General features: G+C 29.8%; 1 protein-coding gene across 1 annotated transcript; it reads left to right on the top strand.

Moving 5' to 3' along the window:
* Nucleotides 1-958: 958 nt before the first annotated feature.
* On the top strand, nucleotides 959-18393 carry LOC107450520 (serine-rich adhesin for platelets). The gene is made up of 7 exons (XM_016066332.4): nucleotides 959-1566; nucleotides 4937-5020; nucleotides 6897-7038; nucleotides 10820-10935; nucleotides 12865-14037; nucleotides 16168-16427; nucleotides 18053-18393. Exons 1-7 carry the CDS (start codon nucleotides 1414-1416, stop codon nucleotides 18054-18056), a joined length of 1932 nt encoding a protein of 643 aa, XP_015921818.1. The 5' UTR covers nucleotides 959-1413; the 3' UTR covers nucleotides 18057-18393.
* Nucleotides 18394-24946: the final 6553 nt, after the last annotated feature.

Below are 24946 nucleotides of genomic sequence, written 5' to 3'. Positions count from 1 at the left end.
ATCTAGGGTCTTAACCTCTCGGCAGTTTCGGCCNATACTTTAAACTTCCAGTCTAGACACCAGATTTCTATTTCCATCAGTTTTTCTTGGAGTTTCTGTTGGGCAATGTCGGAGTTTTTGGACTGCTCCGCTCATATGGACTTAATAGTTTCTATTTATACAACTGTATTATTTGTGTAAGCGTCTTACAATGGACTGAGTAATCATAAGATATAGTCTCAATAGATCTCCAAAGTCAATCCTCACTGTCAGAGAGCGGGTGGGTGACCACTTTGATCGGCTTGCGAAAGGATCGAGGGTGCATGCTATCGGTTCCATTTTAACTGTTCTACCATAAACTGCTCGACCTCGCTCGGAGTTCGTTGGGCTACTAAAGCTTTGGAACCATCCCTTCTGCAGATGATCAAAAGTGTGATGGCATATTTTCGGATTATCCTCAGGGCTGATCCCTGGACCTATAGCCTGTTGCGTAGCTCTGGTGTGATTTAAGTAAAGTACTATCACTACTGTTTGTGTAAACGTTGATTTTTTTGATGAAATCGAGGTACGAACCACTGTCCTATTATATCATACTCCTGGGGTCGGAATAGCCAGTCTGATAGGTCGTTGGGCCCATGGCTGAAGGTCGTGAGCTCGATTCTTGCTGACCGAAGGCTCCCCGTGTACAAATTGGTGACTGGAGCACGCTGAATCTGTCGGTGTCTCAAAGTCCTCCAAGTTCCCATAAAAAATCATTACCTCTGGAGGTACTGGATCAAAGATTGAACCTGCTATGGTTCAATTTCGATTTGCGGATGTTTGGTGTGTGAATGTGTCCTCCCAGTAAAACGGGGTGGATGTGACGTATGTATATTGTCTCCGGATCGTCCACAGGGATGTTTCCCAGACAGTCACCAATAGTCCATTGTGCAGCTCTAGTGCGGCGTAAATGAATGCATCTATCATATTCCTATACCTCAATGCTTCAACTTCATCAAGCGAGCAGTATACAGATGTATAGCTGTTAAGATGTCGACCATATTTCAATCAAGTGCTTTTTTGCTGTTCTTTTTTTAGTGATGAGATTTTTTCCTAGCCCGAACCTGAGTCGTTATCTAGGGTCTTAACCTCTCGGCAGTTTCGGCCTAATTGTATTTAACCAAAATGACGTATCCGATGTTGCTGCTAAATGGGAAGTAGTTTCAATGCGTGCGATTCTATAACCTATAGACGATCAGGATTTTAATTACAACCGTTATGTTGAATTCCTTGTGTATTGAACAAACTTCAAGTGTAAATTGTAAACAAAGAAATCGTGTAGAAATTACTAATTAAGCATAAATTAACTATCTGGAGGATTAATTTCTGAGCTTGTGCTGGTCCGCAAGCAAAGTTTACTATTAATTTTTGAATATTCATGATTTGTTTTAATAAATGGCGAGGTGTTGTCCTAGAGCGTGCGGGCGTTTGGCCGCTGCAGCAGTCTTCATATCTGTTGGAATTGTACAAGTAATAGCTGCTATCGTTCTCTTGAAATCAAAGTATGCCTATTTGCTGTTTGGGCCCAATATTTTGTCTGCCTTATGTGTAAGTTATTAATTATTATTTTATAATTTAAGTTTTTTTCGAATTATTTTAACTTTATTTTGAATGATAATTATAATAGGATCAGTTTTCTAAATCGATGTGTCACGAAAGAAAGATTAAAAACATTTGCAAATTTCGAAGAGTTATAGGACGAAAATTTTAAGTGATATTATTGCAATTACATGTTTTGTCAGGTTTCTTAAACACGTTATGAAATGCAGCTAATGAACAAGATTTTATTCTGCCAAGTTTTTACGGTCACCTCAGATAGTTTACTTTTTCCAGACAAGTACAAAGTCCACGATCTTCGGTCAACCAAATTGATTTATTCTTCGTTACTTGAGTTAATCTTATTTATAGCTCAAATTTTGATTTTTCTCTAAATCAGGTCCATCATATCCCGATTTTCAACATTTTTTTTGTGCTATTACCCACAATATACCATTCAGGCTTTCAAATTTTTTCTCAAAAATCTATTTAATTTCTCAGGAATAACGACTCTACAAAGTTTAAATTTAACGAGCTGAAAAAGACAGTTTTGTATATGAACTTAACTCAAATTTTTTTTTTAATTTTAACTTGCTTAAAAATTATTGTAATTTAAAATGCTTTTCTCGCGATTTTTTTTTTTCTTTCTTAAGTTACCTTGTGTTTAGCTACGTCAGAATTATAAGAAATGATGGACTAAAACAGGTTTAGCATTCGACAATTAGTTCAAGAATTATTTAGTTTTTTTCACTTTCTTTTTTCTTACGTTGCCTTTTGTTCTGCTGCGCGAAAACTATAAGAAATGATGAACTAAAGCAGGTTTAACATTCGACAATTAGTTCCAGAATTATTAATTGCTAAATTTGTGGTAAGGGGGGAACCTTGTTTTGTCGATCTGTACCAGTTAGAACGCAACTGCTGAGTTAAACTCTGGCGTGCTGAAAGCTTCATTTTTATTTGCGAACAGAAAGCGAATTTTGTTTTAAAATTTTTAATTTATTTCATAGTTATTGCAAGTTTAAATACTTTTTCGTGATTTTTTCTGCCCAGTTTTTCAGACGAAGAAAACCCTTATGGAAAATTGGTTTACCAATTGTCAATCGAAAATTTTAAAGAGAAAAAAAAAGCGAGTTCATTTAAACTAAATAAAGGACAAATTTCAAATGCTGAATTTTTTAAAAAAAATGCAAACAAAATATTTCTAGAATACTTCCACACTGCGTGATCCTGATTAATCCTGCTATAATTTATTTGCGTTTTGGTACATTGAAAACACCTTTTCCAGCATTTGAATTGTTTATTGTAAGTTTACCTGAATACACTTTATATCTTTACTTAAAATATAAAGTTACCAATGGAGGTAAAACAGAATTTAAAATAAAAAGTTTCACCAGCGATATAGAGTGCTCTTAAGGATCAATGAAAGAAATTACACTTAATTTTTTTAATTACTTTTTCAGAACTACACATCAATTTCTTTCTTTTTTTTAAAAAAATTTTTCGGTCTTACTGCACTCAAGTAAATTTGTAAATTAGCACAAGATATTAAAATTTTTCTCACAAAATAAGGGGTGGTGACTGTGAAATGGAAAATAGGGTCCAAATAACTAAGACTGGTCGAAAGTTTGGATCTTTTAATGTTAAATCATTGCATATTTTGCTCTAAAAGTATTTGGGTGAATCAAAAAAAAAAAAAAATTGCCCAAAATTCTATTTTTATTTATCAAATGATAGTTTCTTGCAAAATGCTATTTGTTTTTTTAAGATTTTGTTTTTTATAAATTTGAAACATAATTCTTACTTCATTTGAAAGTAGTCTTAAAAGAAAATATACTAAATTTAAACGAAATCGATCGACTCGTTTCTGAGTAATGAAATTTTTAAAAAAATTTTTTATTTAAAAAAACGTAATTTTTTGCCGGATTTTGGATAATTATTTAAAATAACATAATTTAAAATGAAGTTTGTTATCTTAACATAAAAAAATTCAATCGCTATCTGGTAAAATAAAATTATTTTTATTAAACCAGTTTTAACGAAACAAATGGAATCAAATTTTCCACATTTTGCCTGTTCCCGATATTAGGTTCTAAAAAAAAAATCAGAGGTTAAGCGGAACCCTTTGGTTCCGTGAAAGGGTTACAAAAATTCCGAGTGTTAGAACTTCTTTTACCAGAAAAAAATTTCAAAACCTGTAATTATATTTATATCCAATTAATAACTCATTGATGATCTTTCGGTTCTTTTTACAAAACTATACGATTATTTTTACTAAATACGATCATAAAAAGCAAAACATTTTTAAAATTCTAATAAATTATGAAAAGGTTTATGCATTCATAAAAATTTGCATTAGGCATTCTCTTTCGAATTTTTTATTCAGAATAAAATAACCAAATTCAAAAATAATGTAAATTATTTCTCTTAACGTTCTCATAAATTCTTTGTTTTCCTTCCAACAAAAACTTAGGTTTTTTGTAATAATTTTAAGCTTACGTATAGACCAAAAACAGTTTCGAAACTCTTCTAATTGCCGCTTCAGACCAACAAATTCCGTTGCCAGTCATAAAACCTAATTTTAAGATAATTATTGATGAGATTATGAAAAAATTTCGCTCTTCACATTGACTAATTTCAAAGATTTCTTTCTTTGATTTATGTGTTCAGAATTCTTAAATAAACAGTCCTGCAAAGGACTGATCGCACAGACAAGGTTCCCAGTAAAACACAGAAGTCACTGGATGTGGTCAGTAAGCGGATGGGTGACCACTCTGGTCAGCCTGCGTAGGAACCGAGGATGCGCGGTATCGGTCTTCGTTAAACTGTTCTACCGTAAAGTGCTCGACTTCGCGTGCAGATCATCGGGCTACCAAAGCAGGGGTGCCCCCCCCCTGCAGATGATCAATATTGCGATAGCATGTCTTCAGATCATCCTCAGGGAGGTTTCCCAGACCGTCGCCAATAGCCCATTGCGCCGCTCTAGTGCGACGTAAATAAAATATCTACCTATCTATCTTAAATAAACTTGATCTAAAAATCTGATTCCCATTAGAAGATCATAGTTTGAAAAAAAATTTGGAATCACTGGTCAAGAATTCAAATTCGTCAAAAATAAAAAGTTATTCGAGAAAGTGGGCTTTTATCTGATTTTTATTACTCTTAAGTCTATCATAAATAAGTATATTTATGTTATCCCGTCGAATCATTAAGCTTGATTCTTAGTACCCAAAAATCCATTTATTCGCTGAAAAGGTATTGTGTTCAGTTTTTATTTTGCGCGCTGTTAACAATTTTTTATACGAACTATTTTGCTAAGATACCTCTTAGTTATTCTCAAAATGATCCAATAAGTTCGTTTTAAAACTTGTGTATTTACTTTTAGAACATAACAGTTGGTATACTTCTTGGAATAGCGTCAACTGTCTGGAAGAGAATAAACAAAAATTCAAACAAGCATTCGAATCGTGTGAGTTTTTTTATTTGAATTTTATACCAGTAATGTGTAATATGAATTCATTGATTCATTCCAAAATTAGTAATTTATGCTTGCCATGCAATATGTTCTTATATTGTCAGCAAATATCATTTGCACACCTGGAAGTGACGTCATGATTGGAAAATCGTGTCATTTGTCGATTCAGAAGCCAATCAGTTTCAAGTATACGCATGACGTCGCTTACAGATATCCAATTAAATTTGATTGAAATCATATGGTTAGGCTTAACCTCTTCACTTCTTCTTGAATTACAAGTACCAAATTATAATAACAAAGCAAATATTATTATTACTTACATTTCTCTTTCTCGTTTACATTTTTTAAGTGTGTATGTATATAATAAAATCCTTCTCAAAAAATTATATAGATATATTGATGCACATTAGCAAGCTGTCAACTATTACGCTTTTAGCAAAATACTTCATAGATTGATAAACAAAGACTACAGCTTTCAGAATTTTGGTTCATTTCGTCATCATTTTAAAAGCGAGAATTTTTAATGAAGTGGCTTTTTATTTTAACTTGTAAATTATTCACACGTATTGATAAGAAAAATAACTGTTAACCATTCGGTTCTATTACTAAGGAAAATAACTTAAAAAATCAAATTTTGTAACCAAAAAATTGTCAATTAAAAACTTTCTTATTACTAGAGAAAATTTTCTCAGAAAGCATAAAAAGTTGGCAACACTGCATTAGGGGTTACAAATTAATATTTCAGCGAGGCAGAAATAAATACTGCCATAATATAAAGAATCAAAACTTAAGGAGGAGAGATTGAAAACCTCAAAATTTGTTTGATTATCGGAGGAAATATTTGGAAGTTTAATTAAACAATACATTTTTCCGTTCTGCCTTTCTCAATTGTGATTTGTCATTTGTGCGTCATTTTGCTTTCATTTTATTCTTTTAAAACTTGCTTTTGAAGATTATCAAAGCTAATTACTTGAACTTACTAAAAATAATAAACACATAGCTTTATTCATTTATTTTATAGTAAATACATAGTTTTACTTGTTTATAATTGTTAAAATTTTATATGTATTGTATTAGCCGAAATAGACTCTTTATGACCCATTGTCAGCTGCGGACTTTCTTTTAATTATACTTTTTCCCCTGCTGTCGTTAGTAATCTTGAATCTTTTTTTCCGTAGTTTGACTTTAAAAAAAAAATAATAATAAATAGCATGAACTTACTTTCAAAAGAATTTTTGAATTAAAATAGATTAACAGACAATACATATTCGGCAACATCTACATTTTAAATACAGTTAAATTATTTATTTTTTTTAAAAAATGAATTTTAAATTTTAATGAATAATTACGTGCTTTTCAATGCTACTTATACTTTAGGAATTAGAACGGTCGTTCGTCTCAATATTACACGAATCCATCACCCTCTACACTTTTCCCCTCTCCGTAACCATAGTTACGAAAAATCTACTTTTTCCCCAAGCCAGTATTCTAATTTCTTACTGAAATGTACTGTCATAGGAAAAAAATTTCTGAAACTATGGTAACATAAACGAGAAAAGTGTAGAGAGTAGGGAAATCGTGTAATCGTGCGACGTCTATTTTGTTTGCAAAAAATTGAGGTTTTACATTCCTGGACACTCTAGATCCAAACTGCTCAAGAGTGAAGTCCTTATTGGCCAGTTGGAGATAGAGCAGTAACGATCTATTTACGTGGAAAAGTTAACTGGACTAGAAGGGGTATAAAATTTCTATCAATATTGTTGCCCTCAGAAATTTGTGAGAGAAAAAAAAATTGTATAATAAAAAAATAGAATATATTTTTTTAAAAAAATTTGGTTTTTAATATACAATTTTAAAAAATTCATTTTAGAGGAAGTTCCTAGCAAGTTTGGTGGGCTCGATATTATTGCTAAACTCAACAACCGCCACGATGCTGATTATTGGTGAAAGCAATAGTCTCCTAGCCATTAACCTGGAAAACCTTGGAGTCAAAGATGAAATTCTTGCTTATGGTAAGCTGGAACTATTTTAATTATCAGTAAATTCCGCATATCTAATTTTTCAATCTAAAAAATCAAGAAAACGGGTCGAAAATTTAGTCCCTTTAAGGTTTATTTAACTGTTTGGGCATTTGTCTAATTCGTAAATGAATCGAAAATTATAACATTCATTTATCAAAAGTTAATAAAATTTATTCTTTCAACAAATAAATAATCAATCCATATAAAGATAATTTTTAATTTATTTTATTTACGATAAGAAATGAAAAAATTTAATTGTAAAATAGAAAGATTTAAACTGTGTATTATGATCGAAATTAAACCTGTTGAAAAAGTCTAGAGAAAGGGAAATTCAAAAATATTATTTTTTTGAAATGTTATATCAGAAACTATTCGACCGATTTCATTCCAATTTCGTTTTTTTAAATTTCAAATTGCTCTGTTCAAAATGTTTTTTAAAATTTGTATACATTTAAATTCTGTCTTTTTCTGATGAATCTTTCCGTTCCGATATTTTAAGCAGCTGAATAAGAAATTTAGGTGCATGGATAAAACTTTTCTTACGTGTGACATTACGTAAGCACCTAACGTAGAGGAGGGGGTTTGTGATTTGCTTATTTTTACTGAAAAGGAGTAGTTGAAGTGCGTTATGACATTAAAATCCTCTTATTTTCAAAATTTTCTTAAAACGCAAACGAAAAACGCAACAAAAAAGTGCATGTGAAAAAATTGAATTTCGGAAGAAGAAAATTCTTCAAAGAATTTCAGGGGGCTATAGTTTTGAACACAAGATTCTCAAAGAATATTCTACATCAAAAGTTTTATACCATGAATTAAAACGTTAACTTTAGGTCTAATGTTAAAGTTCTTTATTTGAATTTATTCCTAAAACTAGATTAGGGTAAACCAACCAGTGAAGGAACATTTCATATATATTGATTAAAAATAAGAATTTGAAAGTTCAGATTGATTGGTAACAATAGCTTACTGCCAAACAATAGGAAGTCATCTAGCAATGTTTTGGATTACCTGGTCACAGACTTCTCTGAAAAAAATTTTTAATTTGTTATTATCTCTGCAATACCTTCTTTCTTTGAAAAAATTATAAGGTGAGTGTTTGTATTTATATGTTTGAAGTGGAATTAAATGCATGTAATAGTTTATTTTTCTCAATGTGAAAATAAGAATTCAAAATATAGTTATTGTAGTTACGTTTTACTTTTTTTAAGCATCATAGCCTAGCATAATCATGTACTGAGATAACTTTATTCACTGGATCACCAAACGATGAAAAACCAGTGAGGGAACAAGTGTTCCTTTACTGGGTTCTTTCTAAGTTAATGAAAGAAAAGCTTTAATTTTCTTGTACCTTTAGTGATGTTTTGCATCAAAAGTATGTTAAAAATACAAAAAACAACTTCTAACCAGTGAAGGAACAGGCATGTTCCTTTACTGGGCATAGTTTTCCTAGTGAATGAACAGTATGTGTTAATATGTTGACACTTTCCCTTTCAATTCATGATTACAAAAAAAAGTTAACATTTTCCAAGTATTTGTATGTTATAATTTCAAGAATATGCTTGTTTTTAGATACTTGTATGGCATATAAATTCATAAAGAGCATTAAAAAATAACCAAAATTAAGTGTTGCTTTACTGGGAAATTTTGTGTTCCTTCACTAGTAAGAGCTGTTCCTTTACTTGGTCTTCTTACTACTTGTTATTTGAACCTCCAAAACTTTAAAACAATATTATGTAAGTTCTCTACAATTTTTTTACATAATTTGCAATTAGTAACAAATATGTTGACACTGTCATTTAACTAAAATTACGAATTTTGAAATTAATATGATTTTTTAAGAGGCAAGCGAGGCTTAAGTGTTCCTTCACTGGTTAGTTTACCCTACTACAGCAAAAATCAGTTAAAGCTAAAACCAGAGGGGTTGGTTGTAACTTTCTTATATAAACTAGGGAGGAGGATTTTGCTTATTTTGCTGACAAGGGGGTCCAAAATTGCCAAAAAATATGCTTGCATAATGTTTGAACGGCCCCAAAATGAAGTTTCCGCTACCATTTAAACACCTCATCAAACCTCCTCAAAATTCTTCCGCATCTTCTGCAAATAAGACATTGAGCTAACCTGAACATTCTTCTTTTCTCAGAAAGTCGCGCCTTACAGAGCGAAATCAGTCATCATAAATTAGGTATTAAATATAAATTGGCCTATAAATTAGTCATTTGGTATTTGCACTTCAAGAGGACCACAGAAACCTACACATGTGACCTATGACGTCAGCGCCAGCTGATCGTTTATAAACAAAATGGCGTGTTACAGTTGAGGTAAGTTTCCCCACATAAGTTAGAATGTTATTTAATGAAGTCAAAATACAGAGCCGTATCGCACATCGAATTCGTGGAAAAATAATTTTTTTCTCGTCTGCGTCATTTTGCTTAGAATTATTATTAATGTACTTTATTGTAACCGTGATAAATTTTTATTTGAGTACCTAGCAACTTTGATGCATATTTAGTTTATTTTCCACATGGCTTCGCGCATGTCTTTGTGTTAAGTAAGAAATATACAGTGAAAGAATTGAAATCTTTGTGAAAGAATATAGAATGTGTCTCTTAAGAGAATTGATACTTGACAGGCTTACTCGAAATAGAATGAATGGAAAGAACAGTTGATAACGTAAACAAATTCACGTTTCAACTACCAATTAGGATCGAGTGGGCATCATTGGGTACTTGCAATTCGAGAAGACGATAAAGATACAGACACGGGACTTATGACCTCAGCGCCTGCTGATCGCTTGTAAACAAGATAGTATGTTAATGACGTGCTAAGTTTCTTCACATAAATTAGAACTTTGTGAAGACGACAACTTTGATGTATAATTAGTTTATGATCTACACGGCCTCGTTAGTAAGAAATATGTGGTGAGAGAATTGAAATCTTTGTGAAAGAATATAGAATGTGTCACTTGAGAGAATCGAGATATGACGAGCTTTGCTTACTCGAAATAGAATGGAAAGAACAGTTACTGACGTAAACAAATGCCACGTTTCAACAACCAATCAGAATCGAGATACCCGCACTATGTCACTTGAAGGTACTCCGTTATAATCAGTAGCATTTTTTACAGTCGCCACTTTTTCAAAAATTGAAAATTTTAAACCACGAAAAAAGCTACTGACATTAATAATGCAAGGCATTTCTAAAAATGGAGAATGTTACGAATCAAGCGAGGAATGAATTAATTTTCAAAATATTCATAATTCCATATTTTTTGGAGAAAAAAAATAAAAATATTGAAATACACATGGGGTGCATTTTAGACTAAAAAGTGAGGGATCGAGTGGCGACTTTTTTAATCGTCATCTCTTATATTTAGTCGCCAGTTCTATTGTGGCCAGTTTCGCCTGTTAATTATGCCCTGTTATCAATAACAAAAAAACTATTTCTAAGTGACACCAATAGTGTACTATGCTATTTTTCATTATTTCTTATGCTAGTCCAGGCATCAAAACTTATTTCTCTCATTAATTCAGAGAAAAATTGAAAAAATTGTTCGCTAAAAGTGTGTACATTATAACATCTGACCAAACAAAACATTCCATTTCGCGCTTTTAAATTCTGAGTCCCTTTAAATGCGAAGGCATGTTACAAGTCGGTTCTACAGTAATATAAATTGCTATTTCAGTTGTTATAGCAAAGATAAATTATTTCTTAAATTAATAAATGTATTCCTTTTTTTAAAGTGTTTTCTATAATTTTCTTTTATCTTTTCTAGCCTATTCTGCGTCTGTGTGTTCACCTATTGTTTGCGTAGTTATTTCAATTGCTTTCTTAACTGGGATTTGTTTCCGACAAAAACCCAAAACTATAAAAACATTGGACTTCAGAAATGTAAGTTTATAAACAAGTTTCAATTAAATTTACAGAGATTCTAACTATTTAAGGCTATTTTGTTTCAGTGTAAGTTGACTAAGGCACTCTTTTAAAACTATTTTTTTTTAAAAACGTAATAGTCTAGTAATAGATCTCATAAATATATATATATATTTAAATTGAGTTTAGTCAGGAACAAAACTCTTTTAATTTTAAATTATTTTAATGCGAATAGATACCGTTTAGTCAAATATTTTCTGAAGCTATTCTAACTGTATTAAAAAAATTACAAACTATTCAAAAAATATAAGAACAGTCTAATATCTCATGCAATGTGCATCAGATTAAAAATATAATATATATATATATATTTTAAGACTAATTAATATTGATTGCGCCGAAACGACATTGCTTTGCCGAATACTAGATTTTTTTATTCTACCGTATTCCCTGCGCATTGTTTTACAATGTCTCGCAATTCTGTGTGCCTAAGACTTAGTTTTTGCGCAGCAAAACAATATGCTACGTTAAGTTAAAAACCCAAAACAGTGTCTGCGTCTGTCCTTACGATTTTTTAATATAGAGAAATATAAAAATATTTTAGCTAAAAAAGAAATTAAACTTCAAGCCCGTCTTGGAATTTTCTCAGAAAAACTACCTCAGATTTAGCCATGCAATAAATATAAATACGATTCTTCCCTTAATATCCCCTAATTTAATTTCTAACGATGAATCCGAGAAAAAGTAACTACTCTCCAAAAAAGTTTACTCTAATTTATATTATAACAATGTCTCAACAAAAAAAAAAAAAAAAAAAAAAAAAAAAAAAAAAAAAAAAAAAAAANTTTTTTAAAAAAAAAAAAAAAAAAAAAAAAAAAAAAAAACATTTTATTTGTAAAATCTGGAATTTTGTTAAATGCGATATTATTATAAATGAATATGTAGGCTTTGTCTTACTCATTTTTATTAGTGTAGACTTTTGCTCTGATAGCTCTATGAATAAATATTATGTTTCCACTAAAAAAAAAAGTTTCAAAAGCTTTTATCACTAGAAAGACTGAAACTAAGTATATATCTATATTGCCCAAAAGCAGTCAAAATGACTGCAATGTGAAAGAATAACTAATGTATAAAGAAATTTGTTTAATTTTTCATATTTTTCATATTTACAGTTATATAACAAGTTATTAGTCAATATTAGCAATAAAAAAATTTACTTCACTTGGAAAGAAAATATATTAATTTATGCATTATTATTTGTACATTTTTGCAAATGAAAAATCAGTCAAAATGACTTCCTTTAGGCAACCTAGTGTTAATACGCACTATCCGCAGATTAACTAAGATAATCCGTTAAATTGCAAACTGAAGAGTTTTCCGCAATTAACTCCGACAATGTGAATTAGCGGTTTTCGTATTGAGTTCAAAAGTTTGTTTTTCTCTTTCTTGTTGATTGTTGTATTGTAATTGACTCGGTTCCTTAGATTTTGAAAATAAATAAATGTTTTGTTAATTTCCTTAATTGTAGTATTTTAAACAGTTTCATTCTTTGTATTTAAATTTTTAAAGTGATTCATCACTGATTCTATTAACTAATGTGTGAGTTGTTTGATTGTAATAACTAGTAACTTGCTTATTTTTAGATAACCAAAAATAAGTAACATTGCTTTAATTCAAGCATACAAATACGTTGCTATGCCAAAGATCTTACTTTCCCTTTAATGCATACCTATTAGGTAATGTGTAACTTATCTAGTTAGTTCGCAGATTACCTAACTAATATACAAAAAATAAAACAATTTTTCGTCATTTTGACAGATCGTCTTTATTAATCTGCATATTATCTAGATAATCTGCAGAATAACTGGTTTCTACGTTTTAGCAATAACACTCTTGTAAAACTCATCTTGTTACGCAAATAACGATAATTATATTTTAATCTTTCAGATTTTAAATGCAAACGACGACCAGTTATACGATTGGGTTTATACATCAGACCTCCCTAAACCAGATCCAGAAATATTGAAATCTGCACTTTCCTCGTCTTCTGAATCAACATCGAGTGAAAGCGAGTCGGACAGCTCTGCAGATCTTCCAGTTCCCTTGCACCTGCGATCTCGTTCTTCACTAAGCGATATTAAAAATTCAAAACATGGCTCTCTCAAGAGTGGCTCTCTCCAATTTAGCGCTGGCAGAAGTTCAGCGGAACCTGTTTCTCCTGATTTTCTTAAAACTAGACTTATTCCTCGCCTGAAACACACATCCCTGATTAAAACTCCAGTACGCTCGTACGATGAATCCATTAACTCCTGTGGAAATCCAGATTCCAGTAACAGACCAATGGTAGCCTACAAAAGCGAATGTAAGCCAGGCACACCAGTCAGAATATGGTCTCCTAGCGTCTTGGAAAAATCTACCTATTCGCCAAACTTACAATTTAATTCTAGTTTGACTCAGTGTCCCACCAAAGCCAAACTTACGTTTTCACCTATGAGTCAAGGTACTACAGCAAGACGATTACAAATGATAAAAAGAGCCAAAGGTGAAAGCATGGATGAACAATCAACTAGTCTCCAATCGTCCATGGAAAACTCTGACCTTCCAGATCCAGCTCTTGGAGTGATAGATTTATCTTCCAAAAGAAGTATTTATTCTCCAAATCCTCATTCAGAAATTCGTCGAACATCTACTACTGACCACACAAAAGTTCTCCGAGAATTAGAAAACCTTGACAACTCTGCTATTCACGTTGACGCTGCAGTTACTGACTTCAAGGAAATCTACATGGATGAAACTTTGCCTGATGTGAATGACAAAGATAAGTCAGCTTCGTCAAGCCGTTTAACGGACAGCGGGTTTGAAGAAAAGAACTGCAGTTTCCGTTCTGGAGGGGATTTGTCAATAATTGTTAGAAATTCTAATTTTCGTAAGAAATTATCTTCAAGACTGGTTCCAGCTTCTGGACCAGTTATATCGGATAGCTGCAAACTTTATAAAACAGCCAATAGAAAATCTATTAGGAATGGCAGAATGAAGCCTTACTCAAAATCAAAAAATAGCTATGACAAGTATCTACAAACGGGGTTTTCTTCTTTTAAGGTTAAAGGACAAGTAGACGAAGTAAGAAAACGTTCTAATATTCATAAATTTTCTTAAAGGGTAAAGACCACTAGGTCTATATAGGAAAAAATAAACTTCTTTATTATATGAAGATAAAATGCAAAGTGTGGTTTCGTTTTGAATAATAATAAAAAAAAAATTCCGGAAATTTTTTTAAAAATCTTTATAATGTTTGACATAATTGCAGACGATAGATAATCTACAAAATGTTTGATTATCAAATTAGGAAAAAAATTGTTTCAAATTATCACAGTGGTGTTACTCGTTTGTTTCTTGTCAATTTTAAATTTGACACACTGATATTATGATAAATGACTCATTTACGCGAGAAAATATTTAAAAAATTTGGCGAAAATTTTACTAGTTTTTTTCTTTAATTTTTATATACGAGGGAATTTTTTTATTATTAAATTAGCCGTAATTAAAATTCTAAGATTTTTATCGTAATGAATTTCTTTAAATTTAACACGAGCATTTACTTAATAAATTATACATTGATATATGTAAAAAAAAAAGTTTAGTTAAAACACGTACTACATGAAAACTAAAATGCAAATGGTAAAAATTTCAAAGAAAACTTAGTTTTTCAGGTAAATTTAGTAGGGGAGAGTGGGGTCAATTGTAACAGGGTACGATTGTAACAGAGCAAAAATTTCGAGTGTCGGGTTCTAGATTTGGTTCCTAGGTGGCGCACAAGGTGTATTTAATAAATCTACATGTACACCCCTGATGGCAACCATTTTTATGTACTTTTGAAAGAGTTACATCACAAAAGATATTTTCACGCCACGCAAGTACTTTTTTTGGTATTAGAATATTATATTGTAACAAAGTAATTTTGTTTAAACAAATAAAAATTAGTAACCGAATATGTAAGTGGACACCTTAATTAACATTTCAATAAAAAAAAGATTAGTTTTGCTAATTAACTAGCATTGTTTTTAACAAATGAAGCTGAAATGGCGTCTTGGGGACAATTGTAACAATAAGTAAAGGGACGATTGTAACAGCTGAAAATAAATAATCTTATGTTTACAAACCATTACTTAACTCTTTAAGAACCACCAATAGTTTCCTATATCATTTATATTATGTTGCATGTGCATTATTTTATTTGTCACCTTTCACAGCATAAATTAAAATTTTTAACCCCTTAAAGTTAAAAGTTTAACCCTTTAGGTCTCTGCTCATTATTATTTTTACTCCTAAAATATCACTACTATTTTGATCAATAAAAAAATATATCACAACTATAATAATATGAATAATTAACTATGTTTTAGTTGAATTTATGAACTGCTACAATTGACCCCGCATGTGGGGACAATTGTAACAAGTGCACGACTGTCAAAAATTGTTAATAACTAATATAATAACATTTAAAATAAGGTATTTATTTTTTTTCTAGTAGAGGATAGTCTACTTTACTCGTCTGTCAATTAATACTAATAATATATTTGATTTTTTGTTAGTTAAAAATAGTTAAGTAAAAATTGTTACAATTGACCCCACTCTCCCCTATGCTTTTAATTCATTGAGGTTCATTTTTTGAAAAAAAATTCTTCTCTCCCCTGGTATAATTATTTTTGAACAAATCACAATTTAAACAAATCACTAACAAAACTGATTTCACTTCAGAAATTAATAATGCGGTACTATGTCGGACTGTCCGACATAGGAGAGCAACGGCAAATGTATGTTGTCAGACACAGCCCAATATTCGACCTAAAGGGCAAATTTATGCTGTCAGACTAAGTACAACCGAGAACAAACTAAAATATTTCAATAAAAGAAAGGTGTACGAACTCGCTTGAGCTTATAAAAATTACGTTTTTTAACTTGAGTAATTTTGTCGATGTTTGCCTGTCAAATTTGTGCATAATTTCAGAGTGTGCAGTCGGTAGTTGTAATGTTGTTCGAACCAAACTTTAGCTCTGGACTTTTCTGGGAGCACGACTTTATGTACTTTCATCTGTGCTTTAATCACGTTTTTTGCTTCCGACTATTTTACTAATCCTTATTTTTGCGCCATATACTTTGAGGATTTCAACTCTTTACTGAACTTGCGCAATCAGTAATAATTAAAAACGTATTTGCGTTAACTTTTAAAGAAACGACACTATATTCCAGGTGGATACGACAATGCATACCTCAAAAATGTCTCCAATGACGTCGATATCCGAAAAACCCACGGAAGAAGAGGATTCTTTTTCGCCTTCTACATCCGCCCACACTTCCGGATACATGTCTGCTGCATCCTATGAAGAGAGCGAAGATGAGGGACACTCTATTTCAAGACCATCGCCAGCTCAGAAACTGATGGCTGAAGAAATACGAGAAAGATACCGAAAAAGAAAAGAAAGAGTGACCTTCGAAATAGATGGTGACAGGTATGCGTCGTAGAATTAGTATAAAAATAATTACTATAAGGGGTCTGTCAAGTGTTACGTACGTAAGCATCAAGCGGGGGAGAGGTTTTGTTGAAAAGGGGGGTGTAAGGTGACCAGACATCCTCGAATCTTGAGGACAGTTCTCTAATAACAGTAATTCTCAAACTATGATTCTTCTCAAAAATTCTCCTTTAGGCATAAGCAATGTTACAGAAGTAATTTAAAATTCTATCATAATTGCAAGTAATTGATTTCTTTTAATCAAGAACGTTTTGCTAAACTCTGTTATTCAATATTAAATTCCTCTCAAGGTGTTTGCTTTCTTTCAGTAATAAAGGGATCAACTCGAGATCTCGTATCTTTTTTCGTCATACTTAGTTTCTAACCTCTGATCTTCTTGATTTCGGTACGCAATGTTTTCTTTTTAAGCCTGCAAAAACAATCCCAGGTTTAAAAAAAACACTATGGTGTTGATAAGTTGACGAGTACTATTAAAAAATTCGAAATTCTTAAGGACAAAACGTATAAACATCATATAAATAAAAACATCAAACCCTTAAATATTAGGAATGAAATTATTGCTTGTCATCTAATCACCTCTCATAATATTTCTTATCAAGTAGAAATTAAGGTCAGTTGCAGACAGTTTATACTGTCTGCAACTGACCTAGATTCTGAACTGAAGCGACATAGACCTAACTAACGTGAAAATCATTTCATATTTTGAAAAACTCTAATTTAGTTGATGAATTTTTGATTTTACATTCGTTCTAAATATTCTGAAATATCTTTCCGTTTTAGCATCCTTTAAAATCTGGGGTTTTCAATCTACCTCATCACAATTTTTTTTAAATCTGCTTTCTATTTTCTGATCATCTTCTCTGGTCTTACTCCTCTTATACTATTAGACAATTCCCTTTTCCTTTGTTATAACTTGTTTGAAATTTTCTTCTGACTCTCTGTGTTACTCACTTATTCTTGGTTTCGACTCTGAAGGCTTTTCACTTCTGACGATCTGTTTTCGCATTGTTTTAACTTTATTTAGAAGCTTAAAGGTTTTACCACCGCTTTTACCACTTTTTCAGGGTGATTCGAGGGCCTAGTCTCATCAAAAACTTACCCAAAAACACCCATTGGAATTTTTGAGATCGATATATTACATGCTTTTTAATCGAAAGTTCTATCTTATGTAAAAATGACTAATTTGAGGTGTTTTTGAAAAACTTTTGAATCAATATTAAAAAACTGTTTGTAATTATCTTTTACGCCTCTAAAATAGTTTCGACAAAAAAAAAATTTTTTTTAATTGAAAAAAGAAATTGTTTTAAACGCAAATTAAAAAAATTAATGACCATAAATTTAAAAAAAATCTTCCCTGTTAAATTGTGCACCATGTCAATATGAAAAAGCAAAAATAAGTTTCAAAGTTCAGCCGTTTTTAAAGTTTCTCACAGGCTTCATTGCGATTCTTATAAGAAATCAACCACTTTTTGAATCCAGGTCCAATATTATTGCATGATTATTGTTCGACATGTGCACATATATTTTGCCTTTTTTGATTGTGCGTGTTGATTGTGTAAAATTTCAAACGATAATTATTTTACTACTAATATTGAATATTTTAGATGATCTTGGTGTTGAAAAGTAAATGCTGAAAAATCATTGAAAGAAGTAGTCTGCAACTTAAAAAGATATTTTGGGTAAAATGTGCTCAATACTTTGCAATGATATAAATATTTAGTTGTCCTATGTAAAATTATTTTGAAATGTCTAATGTATAGTTAAATTCAAAGTAATGTTAATATTGTTAGAAAGCTGTGCTTTAAAAAAATGTTAAAAAAAATAATAATAATAATAAAAAAAAAATTTGAAAATTTTGAGTAGTGAGACAGAGTATGAATATCATGTTTGTAAGTGTATTTTCTATAAAGAAAGAGTTTACAATAAATAATAAATTATTACTTGTTTTCTATTTCTTTTCCTTGTATGATTTTTAAAATTGCTAGATATCATCGAATAATTTATTTTCAAAATAGTTTGTTCTTTTGCCAATGTACCAAATTTTAGCGAACTTAAACATAATTTACCACTAACGATGATTCCAAATTGCTAATCACCAAGCATAATAAAATCCATTTAACATTCTTATCGCCAGAGGCAAAATTTTGAAATTTTTAATTTAAATACTTTTTATTTAGATTTATGTGTGTAATATATACTAAAACATAGAATGAATATTAAAAGGTTTAAGAATTTCTTTTTAGAAATTATGGGGAAAAGCTGGTCAAAAAAAACAAATCGATCTCTTTTTCAAAATCACATAGCTTTGATGAAATTTATTATTTCTTAAATATTCTTGCTTCATTATACTCATATTAAGAAATAGATTAAGCGCTTGACATATTACTTAGATATTTTGCAGCAATTATCGAAACTTATTTTACAGAAAAGATCAAAACTTGTGATCAGTTATTTTTATATTAGCTTTAAAATATGAAATAGTTTAATCCACTAGTCCGTAGTCTATTCCCTAGACTTGTATAGAAAACATTCATGAAAAATTTTAAGTAAATCAAACTAAAATATTTTGAGACATTGAATTTAAAATGACGGAAAATTTTTATCTCTGACAATATAATTCACAGTGAAGTTTTTAGACTTTATAATTCTGTCTAGTGAAAGGAATTAGCATAAATCATTGCGAAAATTCTATGCATATATTTCAATTTTATTTATTACCCATAGGGAAATTGGGTGTTTCAAGTTCTTAATGTCCGGGAGACTTTTCGACTAGATAAACGTCAACATCCTAATCATAAACAAAGAGTTGTAAGAGTCATAAAAAATCAAGCTAACATAAGCTTTAATAAAATAAAAAGCACAAGCAGATCAAATAAAAAAAAAGCAGACGATAATTTTTGAACTTCTTGGAGTTGACTGTTTTTTTATTTATAATTAACTTATTTATAATTCGTGTCTAATCTTAATATAAATTTGAAAATTAATTTTTGAAAGTCTGTCCATTTAACAAAAGAAAGAAAAAAAAATGACCAGTGGTTAACTAGTGATCGCAATAATGCGCTCACAATTTTCTCTTTTGCAATTTATCGTCATTATATATTTATTTACCATTTTTTTAAACAAGTCTAACTTACGACAGCAGTATTAATTTCTGAACCAATGTATCATATGCATGCACACGCCAAAGAACTTATACGCTTCGCGTAAAGAAGGGAAACTTCCTATACTATCAATGTTAAGTCGTAAGGATCTTTCCCCCAACTTGGGCGCTGAAGGTGTAATGCAGGAAAGCCACCGTTAAGAGCGATTGAAGAACGGGCGCAGATCATTTGATTTTAACCCAATGCACTCATATTTTCTCCGTTAATTATTATCGGATTCGATTTTGCTTTTAAATTTTTTTCCGTTCACAAATTTAGCAGGATTATAATTTATTTTAAAGTAGTAAATATTTATTTAACTAAAGTAATTTATATTAAAAAATAAAAATTCATTAAAACTTTAAAAAACTTATACACTTATACAATCTTTGCACACGCTCACACACGAAAAGTTTCTAGATATTTACAAAATAAATAAATAACATAATAGAATTACAAAATAAATAAAATAATAGAATAAAGTCTCAATGGGACGATTACTTGATATTCTTAATGAAAGACAACACTAGATAATTATTTTTATTGCGTGAAAGAGTTTTAGAAAAAAAGTTATCTATTGTTTAATGGAGTTTCCAAATGTAAAGATCAATATCTTATTTTGACAGAAAATAGAATAAAGTAAGTACTTTAAACTTATTTATTCATCCTTAAAATAGTTTTTCAAACATTTTAAAGTATTTTCTTAGGTTTCAATTGAATATTTTTGCAACAAAATACTATTTTCTTGCATATGAAATAGCGAATTGTCCGAATCGCATAGCGATAGTTTTTCCCATAAATTTGTTACGATATAATCTGATGGCTGAAAATTTAATAAAATTTTTTTTAATCTAATGTTTCCTTTTTCTATATATAAAATGCTCGTAACATTTAAAACTAGCTGTACTCAACATTGTCTTTTTAGAACTGCCCTGGAAAAGCGCAATTTAAATTTAAAACTTCTACGGGTTAATTATTCTTGAATGCGTATATACTGTAGGGTAATGTTAAAATTAGATGAAAAAAAATCCATTTAAAAAATTACGCAGTGGTATACTAGTACTTACATATCGGCTCAAAGAACATCAAGGCTTCGTCGAAAACTAAGAACTCCATCATCCACCACATTGAAGGCCGAAGGTTCCATTTTTTTTAACCTCTTATCCATAAATGTATTTTCAGTTATTGACTTTTTTTGGGAGAGTTACTACATCATCAAAAACAAAAACTTAATTGTTAATGACCTTACTATTGAACCATATTTGTCAAATATTTGGAAGTCATTAATTTTTTTTGGCTCTTTTTAACTGTACATTTACCTTTTAGTACAACGTAACCTCTGTCAACACAAAATAACAAACACAAAATAAGTTTAGGGCCCTATTTGCCAAACGACTTTTTTTAAAAAAAAATTTTCTTCCTACTATTTTAATATTGTATTTTTTTTATTAATTTTTTTCTTTTTTCATTAAGTATATCACAAGAGCATAAAATATATTTGAAAACCTCAGCTTTGCCACTGTTTTGTATTGTTAATTCTTTTAAATGAATTCCAATTTATATCTACGAAAATTAGTTTAGTTGATCAGCAGACGATAATTCAAAACTTGATTTTATTTATTTCACAACTTTGGAATTATGTTAAAATCCAATCAAATTTGTAGGTGAAAAATATGAGGGTCGCTATTGTATTTCTTTACTTCTTTAAGAATTTCCTTAAATTTTTAATTGGTTCTTAATTGGTTTATAAAAACTATGAAAGAAAAGTGTTAAATCTTCGTGGTCTCATTGAAAAAAGCATTGAAGTTAAATGGCATTTCATAGAAAGCAAGAAACAAAATTGTGAGGACAAACAAAATTAATTACTGCTAAACTTAAACATTTTTAGGTCTTCATATTTTTGATTCTATGTTAAGTTCATTTATTTCATGCAATTTTGAAAAATGTATGCGAGTATAATTGATTGCAGTAATTTCAACTTTCATCACTGCCCTTGTAGATAACTCAGAAAAATATCGAAACATAGGAAATTCAAGCATTCATTGATGAAGATTTTTTATTAAATGCGATTGTAAGGTAAATATAAAAAAAAGTTTTAACCATGCATTTCTGAACAAATCAACAGACTGTACATTTGATAATGTTGTTCTAAAAGTTATAAGTAAAAATTCATGTAAATGAAAGAAACCTAGCTGTTGGTTTTGTTGAAATAAGCTTTAAATGGCATTTTCGAAAACATTTTTCAGACTCATTCAATTTGCATAAAAAGTGTCGAATTAAATCAACTTCTTAACCACTTAACGTATTATTGCAACGTTTTCTTGCTTTTCTTTCAAGTAGGATTTTTTTCCATCTTTTTCATGGATTACGAAAAATATTCTGGAACAAAATGGGTGCATTTTTAATTCAACTTGTTGAAAATCAAAGTTATTGTGTCTGTGGGTATGAGAAATCGTCAGTCAGATATCACAGAAGCTTAATTTTTTACATGTATACGTCAATACATAAATGGACATATTTTTCTTATTTAAAATGCGATTAAATTTATACTTTTAGGACTTTTTACATGTGCATACACTGTGAAAAGAATAAACCATATTTATAAATAAAAAAAATTCTTTAAAGGAAAAGGACCTGGTTTTCGACACAGCAGGCGCAAAAGCCTTATTTTCGCAGGAAAAACAGTATGATACTCAATTTTTCCTTATGTTATGGTACAGCAAAAAAAATTTTTTTAGAATATTTTCTTTACAATTAACTATTTTGCCTTTATATACACATTTACGTAACTATTGAGACTTAGACTTTGAGTACATTTACTTAACTTTAACTATTATATACACATTTACTTGCATAATTACTTTAATATGCAATTAAATATAAATTTTATATAAATCTAGGGCTACAAAAATGCATCCCTTTCCCCACCTTACATTAGATTAAAGTTAGAATTTTTTTAAATTTAATGCATGAAATGTTTAAAAAATTAATAATGAAGTAGGTATAATGAAAAAAAAACCTATACTTGTAGACAATTTATACAAATATATTTATTTCATTTAAGAGAGTGGTCTAAGACCCCCGAGCCATGGACAAGGAACATGTATTTAAATTATTTCCATTTTATTTACTGGTGTATTTCTTTCTGGTTTGTATGAGATTCTATAGACCAAAACCTAGCCTGTAATTGTATTTTATTTTGAAGACTTGTTTAAATACAATTAAATTAAAATTATTAAACATAAACAATCTAAAATATAAACAGTCAAACGTTTCTCCCTCCTCAGCAGGTCAGGGTAAAATTGTCAAACGTTGATGAGTCTGTAAGTGCTAAAAAGATTGAGTACTTGAAATTCTGACATATTCATATTTGGAAAATACATAATCAAGCTTTTATAAATAATCTTAAGTAATGTTTTGCTAAATATCTATTATAAGTTTTGTGCTTTGAGAATTGAAAAATACATTTTATTTCAATTAATTGAAATAAAAGAGAAATGTCATCAAAATCTGGGTATCTAACGTTTTTGACATGACTGTAACAACAATCATGAATCAAAAAATCAATTCCGAAATAAAGGCAAGGCAAATCTTTATTTACAGCTATCAACAAAAATTTTTTTAATTTTATTTACATGGATGTCATTTAGAACTTTCATTCATCTCGTCTAATGTAAAAATACCTTTCTTTTCATGCAATATCATACATTTTTAGATATTTCTTTCCGCTTTTCTTAATTATTATTGATCTTAAAGCAATATTCAATTTAAACAGGTTAGATGCAGGAGTTTGAGAAATTTTAAATTGATGTCCTTGGTTAAGTTATGCAATGGCATTCTATTTTAATATACGAAATATTTATAAATAAGTTGCAATTTAGGCATTGAAGTGTTAATAAAAGTGTATGAAGACTTAATGTGCTGGCTAGCATAAAAATAAAATCACAAATATCACATTCAATAATGATTTTTATTAAAAAATTGTATATTAACATAGATGCAGATAAGAATTTTTGTAGAATAAAATTACTAATGCAAAATTCTGTGGAATATATAATGCCATGTACAAATTTATCAAAAATCTCACAGCTCATAGGTATAAAGGTCAAAAAAATGTGGTCATGAATTATTTATTACAAAATGAATTGAGAAAAAAATAACATGGAAGACTTGTTGAATTTTTACAGCAAAATTAATTTACAAAATTTAATACTGCTTTTTATAATGGATAGTTTTTCTTATCAGAATAAATAAAATATAAAAGATTACAAATTTTATATTTATTGTCAGGAATATTTTCTGGCCATTAGAACAATGTGGCACGCCAAAGAACTATTAAATTTTCTGTGAGTTGCACCCCTCACTTCGATTAAAAATTAATATTTTTTGCCACCAAATTGTAGAAAAATCTATAAGTCAATGAATAGCACAAGAAATAAAAATTTTATAATTCAAAAGTGTCTACAATTGTCATGTTCACTTGGTTAAAAAGAAAATTTCGCTCTTTATAAATAAATACAACAAAAACATGTACACGAATGAGCAATATAAATATGTTACATTCAAAATAATACAAGATGTACAAACATGCATAATTCCTCTGCTACAACACAAATATGTACATTAAAACAAACTGTACAATCATCGGTATCTGAGAGAATTGCATAACATTTAATTAACATAACCAAAATTATTACTGTTAAAACTTCTTTTAACTATCACAATTTTTAAAAGAATGTTTATAGCTTGAAGTAGGACAATAAAGCTTTCGTGAAACATGTGATCAACTAAATAAACACACAATGAATACCTGAACATGGATGCCAATCTTTAGTGCTGTTTTTTTTTTCATAGTCATTAAGCTATTTTTAGATTATGGAGAGAGGTAGAAAGATTCATTTGGCCCTTTGGCGCAGATTGGACACTGCTGTCCCTTTTATGTATATATATTTTCCTGACACTCTAAATACAAGCAAAAATGCATTTTGATATTTTATAATCAACAAAAACAGTCTAATGGTTAATTAAAAAAATTGTTAGATTATCAAAATTATACTTATTTAAAAATAAAAAAAAAACTAGTTTGTTTTTGAGAGGTAAAAGAAGTTTGAAATTTTTTTCATTCAAAAATTTATCAATAATTGATTTTGTAAATAAAAGAAATTTCGATGATGTTTAACTGTTTTTCTTAGATTTAAATAACTGCACATTTGAAAAATTATTGCTTGAAAGTGACCAGTGTTTGAATTATTTATCTTTAACGCAAAAAATGACACTAGTGTTTCATGCTGTATTTCATAACTTATTATATTCATAAATTATTAAAATAATAAATATAATATTTTTCACTTATTTTAA

This window comes from Parasteatoda tepidariorum, chromosome 8 (genome assembly GCF_043381705.1).
Source record: "Parasteatoda tepidariorum isolate YZ-2023 chromosome 8, CAS_Ptep_4.0, whole genome shotgun sequence".
NCBI classification, from domain to species: domain Eukaryota; kingdom Metazoa; phylum Arthropoda; class Arachnida; order Araneae; family Theridiidae; genus Parasteatoda; species Parasteatoda tepidariorum.
This window is presented reverse-complemented; position numbering and strand designations above follow the sequence as displayed.